The sequence below is a fragment of the Hoplias malabaricus genome, chromosome 5 (assembly GCF_029633855.1).
Source record: "Hoplias malabaricus isolate fHopMal1 chromosome 5, fHopMal1.hap1, whole genome shotgun sequence".
Taxonomy (NCBI): domain Eukaryota; kingdom Metazoa; phylum Chordata; class Actinopteri; order Characiformes; family Erythrinidae; genus Hoplias; species Hoplias malabaricus.
This window is the reverse complement of record NC_089804.1, coordinates 33,601,579-33,614,550: the sequence shown is the minus strand read 5'-3', so window position 1 is coordinate 33,614,550 and position 12,972 is coordinate 33,601,579. Positions and strand designations below refer to the sequence as shown.

At 41.8% G+C, this 12,972-nt stretch overlaps 1 protein-coding gene across 3 annotated transcripts; it reads right to left on the bottom strand.

The window, feature by feature from the left end:
• Window positions 1-24: 24 nt before the first annotated feature.
• On the bottom strand, window positions 25-12,972 carry fblim1 (filamin binding LIM protein 1). Of its 3 annotated transcripts, none has more exons than XM_066673376.1 (8): window positions 12,955-12,972; window positions 4,804-5,165; window positions 4,217-4,338; window positions 3,434-3,512; window positions 3,082-3,251; window positions 2,340-2,518; window positions 1,780-1,900; window positions 25-1,013 (listed from the first exon to the last, which is right to left on the bottom strand). In XM_066673376.1, the coding sequence occupies exons 2-8, from the start codon at window positions 5,159-5,161 to the stop codon at window positions 900-902; spliced, it is 1,143 nt and encodes a 380-aa protein (XP_066529473.1). In that variant the 5' UTR covers window positions 5,162-5,165; window positions 12,955-12,972; the 3' UTR covers window positions 25-899. The 3 variants fall into 3 exon arrangements, with proteins under 3 accessions (XP_066529473.1, XP_066529472.1, XP_066529471.1); XM_066673375.1 differs by lacking the exon at window positions 12,955-12,972 and adding an exon at window positions 7,734-7,864; XM_066673374.1 differs by lacking the exon at window positions 12,955-12,972 and adding an exon at window positions 5,483-6,178.

The following is a 12,972-nucleotide window of genomic DNA, read 5'->3' as shown; positions in this document are numbered from 1 at the left end:
AACAACCAAAAATATTGTATTGTATTTGTTTTATTTTAATACATCCGCGCATACATTGCAGTTTTGATATGTTTTCTCATCAGAACGTAAACAAAGAAAATACATATTTGATTTACTGATGAATAAATATCTTTGGTGTATCGATTGTTGGTGCATATTATTAGACAACAGTGCACAAATATCAGGTTATTACAGATATGTTTGATTGATTACATCACTGATAAATGCATTGGAATGGAATTAAAACATGAATATAAAAATAATATAAAAGATTTTAAAATATTGTATCATTATATAAAATAATAAAACTACACAATAAAACAACTCTGATCTCCCAGTTCTGCAGTGTTGAATACAGTCTCATCCCAATGTTGTTACAGCAGCTCAGGGGAGGTTTGGTCCATTGGATGGTGCTCTAGCTCAGAACTACATGTGAAATGTATTTTGCAATTTGTGAGCACATTTTTTAATTTGCTCTCACAAAATAAATGTAATCATTCTCTTGTTAATAGTTATTCATTTTTATATTTCTGCACACACAACAACATTTTTAAAATTTATTTTATTTAATTATATATATATATATATAGTTCTGTTCTATTTATTATTTTTAGTTTGTTAATTAAATAAAAAACTTTAATTTTATTTTTTAATTATATGAAAAAAAGATGCACACAAAATTCATAACGGTTTCACCTCTGGGATTAGAAGCAATGTCATGTGGCATTGTTTCTAAAGACACTGCTGAAACCAGATCATCGTTTTTAGTTTTGGGGCCTTTTCTTTGCTCTCTTTTTCTTTTACAGATGGACCAAACCCCTGTTTTGCAGCTTTAAACGTTGTACATTCTTCTCACATCAGGTTCCTCAGCAGATACAGTGTTTTAACATTCAGGTGTTTTAATGCTGGCTGGTCTGGATCTGAGAAAGGTGGCAGGGTTTACATAGTATCTGTCCGTCCAGCGGGTGGCAGCCGTGTTCGTTTGGCTCAGGAGAGAGGAGCACCCCACACACCTGAGGAGGATAAACATATAAAAGATGTTGTAAGACGACAAACCACTGACTTATTACTTTCTGTGGTCATGATCATATCCATATGAAGAACTCTGTGTTGAAGCTGGATTTCCCTGTGAGAGATATTTACATATTGGACAGAACAACTTACAATTTCAGTCATGTTACAGAGGCAGGCAAATGCAGTGTTAATGAGTGTTGCCAAGGGATTATTATCGGTGTAGTCTGGTGTGTTTGCTCAGGCTGGGGTTTGCCATGTGGGAGGCAGAAGTATTAGCCACTATACTACAGTACACTAAGCAGTAGAAATTAATGGGATTTACTGAAACTGTTGCCAATGCACCCTCCACCAAAATAATAATTCCAATGTGTTTTTCTGTATTTCACCTGAATTAGGAGTCACAATGGGTTTTTTCTCAACATTCACCAGTGTTATATCAGCACTGTTAGTGTTATAATTTAACAATCTCAGTGTTAAGTTTACACTAATAGTGTTGATTTAACACTGGAGAATTTGCTGTGTAGAAGTGACCAACTCTCTAAAACGGCCCCCTCACACTAGCAGGATTGGTCCAGTGTGGGAGCTAAGAGTCCAGTGTTTTTCTTTAGCATTGTTGCTCATTTTCCTATTTTATGGGTATGACTCCACCTACAGGGTGAGGAAGTACATAGTGTATACTGAAGTGCCAAATATAGTACACAAAGTATAGTGTAGAGTGATAGTTTAAAGCATCATAAAGTGTAAACTTTGAGGCTGGACTCTGACCTCACAGCGGTAGCAGTCTTCATGGAAAGATCGTCCCAAACACTCGACCGTGAAGCTGTCCGTCCCGTCCTCTCGAGGAATTATCAGCTCTTCACAGATGCTGCACTGAGGAGCGTACTTCCTACACACAACAGGAAAATAACCATGTTACACACACACACACACACACTCACATTCACCACAGCAGCCTCAAAGAGACGACTTCACCAAAAGTCCCATTAATACGCCACATAGTCCAATATACAGAAGCTAAGACTAATGCAGCTCACAAAGGATGTAAGAGAATCAGCAAATAGTGTACTCCGATGACCATACTGAGCTGATGAAAAAAATCAGGATTAAGTGTTCTCCTCTTAGCGTGTTGTGCTCTAGGGACAATCACAAAATACAGAAACCACATTTAGCCATGTAGCTACAGTGGACCAGTAAAGCAAACCCCAGCTTTATGTCTGGCATTGGTGGCTACGTTTGGGGTTACTGCTTTATCACACTAAATGCACAGTATATAAAATATGACTTAGCTTTACAAAGTAAATGTCCCTGTTCGGGACTTCCAGTACCTGTAATAGTCCTGCAAACAGTACACCTCTCCCACTTCACCCTGGGCGAATCTCTGTTCTCCAATTGGCTGACGGCAGGTGGTGCAGACAAAGCAGGGTGGGTGATAGGCTCTCTCCAGTGCACGGATCACATGGTCCTTGATGACATCACCACACGCCCAACAAGGCTCCAGACTCGCCTTAGCGCAAAAAACAAGGGCGTTAATGAACAAAATGGGTAGAAAAATATTATGCTAAACAATCTATTGTCCAACTTTAACTCCAGCTGTTCTCATGGTCAAAGGTTTTGGGTGGTGGGAGACTCAGGTGGCCTTTGGGCAGTTTCCCATTGCATGGTACCTACTCGAGTCAGACAAAAACAAATGTGGTCTCTGCTGTAGCTGGTGATTTTACAGATGAAGAGTTTGTGCTGGATGTCTGCATTGCATGGCGCAGAGAGATGATTCTGTCTGGACAAACAAGACTCTGCATGGTTCACACATCATAGTTTAGTTCCTACTCAGTTTGCTCTGAAACCACAGGAGAGCAGGGACTGAAAAAAGAAACTGGTTATAATACCAGGCCCGGATTTACCTGATGGAGAATCAGAAAAACTGAGTACTCAAGTAGTGTAGGTATCATGCTGTGGAAAGTGACATTAGAGAGCACAATTACAGTTAATAACTGTGTAGAATATTCAGCAAGAATAGAGGCCAGGTATCTTATCTAGGCCTTATTTTCTTCTCCTGGATGGAGCTTGTACCTGGTAGCAGTCCTCACACAGAGGAATCCCCGCCTTGTTATAGTACATTTTCCCAGCGAGAGCAGCATGGCACTGACGGCACTGGAAACAGCTGCTGTGATATGTTCGGTTCAGAGCCTCAATCGCAGCTTCTCTCAGAGATACAGGCTTCCTACAGAACCCACACACATCTAACACACACACATACTGCCCTGTACTACCATGCATCCAGAACTCTAAGTTTAGTGATGTATTAAAATCATATTTAATTAAATTACACTAAAGCTACATTTTTAATTGATTGTAAATATTTATTCTCTGAGAGAATCAAAGGTAATTTAGCATTCCATGTTTGTGTGTGTGTATTTATCACCTGGTTGGATCTCCTCTTCAGGACTAGCGAGAACTCCAGCAGGGGGCAGTGCCTCCACAGAACTCCCACCAAAAGTGATCTACATCAGACATATCAGACAGACGTATGTATGTCCCTTTTAAGAGTTAATACACTCTACCCTGAGTCAGCAGGCCCTAAAACCTTTGAGTTTCTTTTACTGAGGAATAATGCAAGCACAGAAAAATACATTTGCCATAAGACTGCACACTTTAACCCCGAGTAAATAATAACTTGATGAAGAGGGGTATTGTTTTGTTGGGACAGAGCTGAAGCCCACTGAAGCACATTGGCAGCCTCTTATCTGATCCAAAACTCAGACGTGTTTATTTAACAGCAGCTCAGCTAATCGCAGGCTTAGCTCCATGCTTTAACCCTTACACGACCGTGGACTAGATCTGTGCACTCAAAGACCCCACTGTACAGACACTAAATGGCCAAAAGCCTGTGGACACAAAGTGTTTTTTTATGTTAACTGCAGTAACAGAACTCTACTCTTCTGGGAAATCTTTACACTAGATGTTGGAACATGGCTGAAAGAGACTGATGGCAGCCACAGGAGCAATAATGTGGTCAAGTTTCAATATTGGAGGATCTGGATCTGGATTATCACCCTCTAGATTACTCTCGGTATTGAGGATGGTGACAATTTATTATTTAAGATATCTATGTCACTTTAATGCATGAATGAGTGGTGTAGGCTGTGATTGCAATATGAACTCATCTGTAATTGTGTATGTGTGTGTGTGTGTGTGTGTGTCTGACCTCTGGTCCGTGTCTGAGGTCAGCTGGAGGGCCGGTGGGTGGGGTCAGTGGTGGGGGAGCAGTCAGGTCATCACACACCTCTGAGACCAGAGAGGGAGGGGGAGGGGGTGGCGGAAAATATTCTGATAAAAACACAAACAAACATAATTATCTTATGTTATAGTCTCCTAATTATTATTTGGTCAATCTGACCCACTGTTATTTATAAATATGGATTAAGTTGCATTAGACAAACAAAAAAGTGTGAATTTAGATCAAACATCTCTGTATTACTGGTCTTAGGCCAAAACTAAAGCAAAAAAATATATAAATAAATAAATAAATAAATCTAAAGCAGCAAACATGCTCCAGTTCACCATTAAAGCAACACTACGTAATATTTTACGTTAAAATTAGAGCTTCACAATCACTGTGGTCTCAGCAACTGTAGGGGAATCCCAGGTCTTACCTAGTGTGCCTTTAATCTTCTAGATAAACTAAGCAGATATTTTATGAGCAGCTATTTAGGACCATGTCTATTGTTTGTTTGTCATGAAATGGTGGATGTGTCCATAAACTTTTGGATATATGGGTGTGTTCCTGCATACCCTGCGGGGTTTTGTCCTGTTTGAGGCGCTGTGTGTGTTCCGCTGTGGAGAGGGGGAGAGTGTTTTTGTGGAGGGAGTCCAGGGCAGGGGACTGAGTTCCGGTTTTATAGCGAGTTTGCAGCACTTTCTCTGGGGTGGAGGAACCAATGCGAGAGGCATCCTGGAGCACGTCCTGCAGTGATCTGGAGGAGGGTTTTCTCTGGGTCCCTGGGGGGCTCAGTGGGACAGCAGTGCTCTGGATCTGGGGTGGTGGGGGGCTCTGGACCTGGGGGGTGGGGGTCACCTTGGCTCTGTAAGGGGACGTCAGTGTGATAAAGACGGAGGACACCATCCTCTTCTGAGGGGCAGCTGAGGCCATTTTGCTGGAGAGAAACATGAATAAATAACAAAGGACTGCTTTAGTAACCAAAGGTTTTGTCTCTAAAACAGCAGCTACACATGAGGCTGGTGTCATTTCGTCCAGCACCATTTCAACTCATTAATGTCCCCCATCAAATCCTCACAGCAATGTTCCAACATATAATGTAAAGCTCTCTCAGAAACCAGCAGACTTTCTGACAATAAACAGTCCACTCTGCACTTTAATGCTCCATGAACTCAAGTCAGAAATTGTGCATTCTTCCAGAGGAGAGACATTTTGATTTTACATTTTGATTCAGAGAAATTATGAGGAATTTACAAGGCCAGTACAGTCAAGGTACATGTAGACGCTCCTTCCTGTTGCGATGTCACTTGCCATATGTTCTGCAGCTTCACTACAAACAGACAAGCAAAATATGTTATGCACTGAACCTTTAATGTGTTCCTCACGAGCTGCGGCATTAGACTGGCAGAACTCGTGTGTATTAAAGGAACACAGGGAACAGCGGGAATGCCAGGAACGCCGTGCACAGCTTCCATGATGCACTGCTGCTCACAGAATATGAGAAACTTCAGGTGGTCAGTGTGTTGTGTTAATCAGTGATTCATCTCTCAGTAAAAGGGTACTGATTTATTGATTGTTTTTATTGTCAGGGTGTAGCCCGTCTATTCCGCAGATCTAGCAGCTGCATGTATGTGTGTGTGTTTGTGTTTTTGTGTCTCAATCTTGCTGATCACACAGCAAGGGGTGTATTTCTGATAAAGTGGCCAGTGAGTTTCAGTAGAAGGAGGGTGTTTCTGATATAGTGGCCAGTGAGTGTCAATAGAAGGGGGGTGTTTCTGATAAAGTGGCATGTGTGTGTAAGCTGTTAGTGTGTCAGTCTATTCTTTCACCTGGAGAAAAACCTGTCTAATCAGTTTGTGATTAACAGAACAGAGCTGGGCGTGTAGCACAGGGCTAAGAGGAATGACAGGCCACTTCCTGTCAGCTGAGTTTTATCTCCAGCAAACAAACCCACTGCTGTCAATCTTCCTGACACACACCTTGGAAATTGCACAGTGAACCATGGTAGCATGATATGATGTATTAAATATATCCATAATGGAGACACATATATTGTTATTTAAGACAATAGTGTGATTCGTTTAACATTGTGATGAGCTATAAACTTCCTTTAGTTATTAGCTACATTAGCCATGAAGGTCCAGTGAAAATCTAAAGAACCAAACTTGGAGAAAGTATGCACATTTGATTCAGTTCTCTTCCTGCAGTCCCACTCTGAGCCAATTCCCCATGACTCAAAACTCCAGACATGTCTTGACTTGGGCTAAAGAGGGAAGATTTTCCTCTGAAGTTTCAAAAGTTTTAAGAGAACTCACAATCTGTTCCTCACAGCCCAAACCCTTTCCATGTTTTGTCTTATTTAACACAAACACATATTTTATTTATCTGTGTGTCCTGGCTGTCGCAGTGGGCAATGCTCAAGGCTTCTACTCCTCAGAGTATAGCTAAAACTTTTGTGAAATCAGAAATAAATGTCTGTGCATCATTAATCAGAGTAAAAAAACATCATGCTGTGAGACTATTGTAATGATGATGCCCTTTTCTCAATTTTAATTCCTGTTGGAAATTCAAGTTTAGTATTTTTGCTCCTGAGCTTTTTTTACAGTTGCAGAGTGTAATTCACTTTTACAGCCTTGTCCTGAAATCAAGGGTTGGGGTGGATTCCTACCTTCATCCAGAAGTTACATAGTGCAGTTTCTACAGAGCTGAGAATAGAGCAGTAATGATATAGCATCTATTATCTATCTCCCTATTACTGCTCAGTGGAGCCTCACAGTATTTTGTAATTTCACAGTATTGAAACTGTAATTTTAAGGTAAAAGTACTACTACCTAGGGTTGCTTTAAGCTCTTGAAATGGCCCATGTAAATTGGTCCAATCAGCATTGCTTTCTCTGTGGTATCTAGGTAGGGTCAGCCAATCTCTTCTCCTAATTGTCAGGACTTCAGGAGCTGGACTGAAGGCCTTGAGGCTTCTCTATATACTACTCTGCATATAATAAAGCTATAATAAATGTTTATTTCTCCAGGGTGCTCCTGCTCCATTAACACATGTTAATGTATGCTGCACCTCGTGCACAAAATCATGGAACGTTAAAGCATTTCTGACTCCTCTGTGAACATCTGCGTTTACATCGAATTGAGTTTTTAACCACACTTCACACGATAAATTAACTACTAACATCATCAGGAAGAGCTGCAGGATCCAACCATCTGCAAAAGCCCATGCCACAGAAGCCAGAGCATTTACAACTCCACTTACAGCAGCTTTGCCCCACCCACTCACACACTGACGCTATAAGGAGTGTTTCAGTCTGGACACGCAGGACACGCAGGTTTGAACATAATTCTAGTTAGAAACATTGTTGTAAATACTTTGTTATAAACAAATAGTTATGAACAAATGCAAATAAAAACTTATTGTTATTAACACATTGTTATTAGCCCTAAGTTCTGCCCCAAAAACCAGGCCACTGCTTTCTTCACAGAGTTTACACAGCACATACCTGAGATCTGGACGTTATCCCTCTTGCTCTATCCCTCCGTCTCTCCTTCTCTTTTACTTTCCTCCTGCTCTCTCTGTTTCTCTTTCTGCTCTTCCCCCTCCTCTGTCTCTCTCTCTCTCTCTCTCTCTCTCTCTCTCTCTCTCTCTCTCTCTCTCTCCCTCTCTCTCTCTCTTACTCTACTACTGGCCCTCCTTATCCTATTGTCACTCCCAGAGAAAGAAGGGGGGGGGGTATATGGCCACTCCTTTTCCTCCCTCCCTATTTCACCCACTTTTGCTACTTTGCTCCTCCCCTTCCCTCACTTCCTCCCTCCCTCCCTCTCCTTTTCTCTCTCTCTCTGAATGACAGCTCAGCTTTCCCAGCCGTAAAAGGTGAAAAGTTAATCACTGACAAAGTGCTGTAAAATGTACTTCCCTCCCCTTTATGTTTCAGAATGCAGCAGTATGTAACTGTACCTGCCTTTTCTACAACTCTTTCTCTCTGTCTCGCTTTACTCTATTCAACTTTTCCTGTTGCTTTACTTTTTACTATATCTTTTGCTATTTTACTAGCCATTCTGTTATTCCCTCTGTCTTTCCACTCCCTCTCAATTTTCTCCTTCTCTTCCTCTTGCCTTTTTTCTTGTCTGCTTTCTCTCTTTCCTTTTCTTTCTCCCATTTTTTCCTCTTTCTCTCCCTCATCGTTCTGTTTTATTTTCTCTACCTCCCTCATGGGGTCTGCCCTCTTTTTCATGTCCCCCTTTATTTTTCTCCACCCTTCCCCCATTACACTGTAACACTGTCTCTCTTCCTCTCTCTGTCTTCCTCTCTCTCACTCTTCCACAATCCCTTCTCCTCTCCCCCTCTTTCTCTCCCTTCCTCCCTCTGTCTCTCTCTCCCTTCCCCTCTCTCTGTTTTTCAGCAAAATTTTACAGAGTGACTCAGTGGAAAACACTATCAGAGTAAAAGGAGAAGAATGAAAGGACTAGGGCAAAAAGAGAGAGAGAGAGAGAGAGAGAGAGAGAGAGAGAGGGGTGGGGGGGAGCTCGTCTAGCATTTCCTCTGAACCGAAGAGCATTAATCAGCACTGTGTTCCTCTCTTCACTGCAGGAACAACCTCTACTCTCCTGGGAACATTGCTGTGAGGATCTGATGGCATTCAGCCACAGTAACATTAGTGAGCACAGGGTCTGGTGTTTCGGCCCAAATTTGTTGAGCGGAGCTCTGTTACTGGGGGGTTTATACCACTATAGCCAGGCTCATGTGCAGGTGCTCCAGAACACCCTGTCTCATTGTCATCTGGGTTCATCCTCACTGTATGCAAATACAGATATTCAGACTCATCTCAGTGTGGTTCTTACTTCATTCAGTATGCAAATTAGGATTTTATATTACTGTGCGTACACAACATTGCAGATATTAAAAAGGGACGTTGAAAACCTGAAGAGAAACAGAAATAATGTTATTTGAAAAAACAACAACAATTATATTTAAAGACGCAGTGACGCAGTGACTCTACGCAGTAGAGAGTTAGGGTTCAGACGGTTCTCCATATCAGCTCCGTCTGGGAGCAGTTTGTCTCTGAGAGAGGGGCGGAGCCAGCACAACACACACACACACACACACAGAGAGAGAGAGAGGAAATGGGGCAGAGGGGCCGAGGCTACTTATACAAGCAGAAAAGAAGAAAAAAGATAGAGAGGGATGCAATAAAAAGAGAGAGTATGTGTGTGTGTGTGTGTGTGTGTGTGAGAGAGAGAGAGAGAGAGAGAGAGAGAGAGAAAGAGAGAGAGAGAGAAAGAGAGAGAGAGAGAGAAATGCGGGTTTTGAAAGAAAAAAGAAGATGAAAGGGGAGGCTGGGGTATGGTGGTCTGTGCTGTACTTGTGTGTATGTGTGTAATGGAATGGAATGTCTCAGTGATGTCACATGCGCGAGAACGAGCATGCCCAGTGATGACATCATCTCCCCCCTCGTTCCATGCATCACCCCCTCTCTGCCATCACTGAAACCAACAAACCACAGAGGTCCAGATGAGTGAAAAAGAGAGAGAGAGAGAGAAAGAGAGAGAGAGAGAGAGAGAAAGAGGGGGAAATTGAGAGACATCTAAAACCTTTTTAATAAACACTCAGTTAATCACTAACAAATTCACGAGAAATAATGAAATATGAGAGAAAACCCTCGTAACAAAATCACCAGTAAAAACACAACACGCCCGATTCATCCACAGTCACACAGTCCCCACTAACACACCACTTCTTCGCAAACTCACACACACAGAGTGTTCTGATGAAATAATAGCTGAACTCTGACCTGAGACTCTACCAGAGCCTGAACTGCTTCACCACATAAATGTCTCTCCCCTCTGAGCACAGCCTGAAGGACTTTCACATCGCCAGTTTGGCCTGTTCCAGCATGAAGTTCACCAGCACTTAATCAGAGCTCTCAATCTCTATTTACAGCCAAAAATAAACAGGGTGTTATTAAACAGGAAACCCATTTGACAAAGGTTGCAATCCAAAATTTCAAAAAGTAGAATCAGACACACACACTCAAAAAGTGTATGAAAAACTGTCTAGATTCTGAAAAAACAAACACGGAGATGACACCCTTGGATAAATTTTTTAGCAGCACCTTATTGCTCTCAAGGCTCTCAGCTGCACCAGTATCACTGGATCCATCCACACCACAGTCAGTGTTTAAAATCCCTTGATAAAGCATCTCCATCACACGCTTCAGCATAAATGTGTTATGAGCAGTATGATTTTGGCAGAAGCGTTTAATCTGGGATTTGCCGATATCCCACCATTGACTAAGAGACTTCTACTGGGTTTTTCTCTCTCCAAGCTTTCCAAAACAGAGTAAAGTAGTGCACAAAGAAGTGGTCTTCCACTAATCTACTATTAAAAAGCCAGTAAGATTTCAGCCATTACAATAATCCTCTCCAGAGGACAGGTTTTAATTAATTCATAAATTTCTCCATAGATCAAGATATGATCTGTATCAACGGTGGGAGCGTAGACATAAAACAAAGTGAAAGATAGCTCCTTAACATCCACATCCACCCTCAGCAGCCTCCCTGCAATAATCTCCACAGCACTGGAATTCAACCCCTGAGCATCTACCGAGAGTAAAATGGCTACACCAGCACTATTACTATTACAGTGCCATTACTGAGAAAATCTGACCTTTCCATTCACTTGTCAAATGTGACTGATTATCACCATCAATGTTTGTTTCTTGCAAATACACATGCCCCACTGTGCCATGGTGAACCTATCATGATGTAATCAGTTCCTAACAGTGCTCATGAGAGACAGACAGAGAGAGAAAGGGAGAAAGAAAAAGAGAAGAATATCTGCAGACACAGCACTTTCCTTCCACAGCTGTAACATTGTCAAAAGCCTTAAACCTAATAATGGATCTCTCTCTCTCTCTCTCTCTCTCTCTCTCTCTCTGTGTGTGTGTGTGTGTGTTTGTGTCAGCCTGGGGTAATCTGTGTGTCTCTGCATGTGTTTGTGTGTGTGTCAACTTAGGACAGTTTGTGTTTAGGACAAATTGTGTGTGTGTGTGTGTGTGTCAGTTTAGGACAGATTGTGTGTGTGCCTTTATGAGTCAGTGGTTGTTCATTCTGGAGAATAATTGAACCAGACGTTCTCAAGCATTTTCTCTCTAAGCCACTGAGTGGATACTGAGTGCCACTGCCCCCCAAACATCCATCCATCCATTGTCCACTGCTTATTCGGGTCCGGGTTGAGGGGAAGCAGTCCGAGTAAAGAAACCCTGAAGGTTACACTCCTCTAATACCCCTTTCAGACATGCAGTAATCCAGAAATGTTCCGGAGTTTACCTGGAGTATGGAGTATGGAGTAAGATATGGAGTAGTATGGAGGAGTATGGAGTAAATATTTAAGTCTGTTGTGTTTTGTATGAATACAGTTTCAAAAATATATGATTATAAAGATTTGCGCAAATGATTTGAATTATCACGGGCAGGGGCGGCACGGTGGCACAGCAGGTAGTGCCGCAGTCACACAGCTCCAGGGACCTGGAGGTTGTGGGTTCGATTCCCGCTCCGGGTGACTGTGAGGAGTTGGTGTGTTCTCGTGTCCGCGTGGGTTTCCTCCGGGTGGTCCGGTTTCCTCCCACAGTCCAAAGACACACGTTGGTAGGTGGATTGGCGACTCAAAAGTGTGTGTGTGTGTGTGTGTGTGTTGCCCTGTGAAGGACTGGCACCCCCTCCAGGGTGTATTCCCGCCTTGCGCCCAATGATTCCAGGTAGGCTCTGGACCCAACGCGACCCTGAACTGGATAAGTGGTTACAGATAATGAATGAATGAAGACTCACGGGCAAAATGCATCGAGCAAATGACCAGTCGATTCAATATAGTGTGCATGTGTTGAACTGCAGGGTCTGTGTATGTTTTAATAATTTGGTTCTTGGACTGAATGGAGAATGGGAGAATCTAAAAAAAAAGGCTCATTATTAATTTTCAGTTTGAACACATGAAGACAGAAACAAGAATTCAGTCTGTGTTTTGTATATGGTTTGTTATTCTGATTAGGAAGTGTTAGGAAGTGCACACTTTACACCTCTGTGAAATAACAGACTGAACTCACTGTTTATGATTCTGCACACCTGTGGTTCCAGACTTGCATTCTTCACGTTCTTCACTTCATAAATTTCATACTCCAAAAGGCAGAAACAAAATGAAGGTCTCATATGAAAGCTGGATCTATCCTCTTTACATTAGAATAGTATTATTTATGTAAATATTAGGACAACTAATGAGGAACCTGCTTCAAATATAAAACACAAAAATAAAATGCAGAAATATGAAAGGGAATGGATATTAATAACATGTACAAAAATAAATGTCATCAAATCAGTGGGCTGGTTCTTGGGATTATACTATTTGCCATAGTACTAGCAAAGTACTATTCAGATTTCTATATAGTAAAAGAAATATTTGTAATCCTTGATTTTGGAAAAAATATCACCTGTACTAAATTAAAACTACTTCTCACATAAATATTCAATGTTTTCTTCATTGCCACGAGGATCAAGGAACACGATTCTGCCCTGTACCACCTCCTCCACCCTCACTTCGCCCTGAGAGGGCTCAGCTGGGAAGGTGAGGCCTGTTACCCACCAGGAGTGTTGCTCTTATTGTTTGAGCATAGCTGTGTTAGGGTCATGGGTCATTTTTAATTATTTTATCAGATTAAAGAGATGATCACTCACAATGAACTGCTTTCTGAA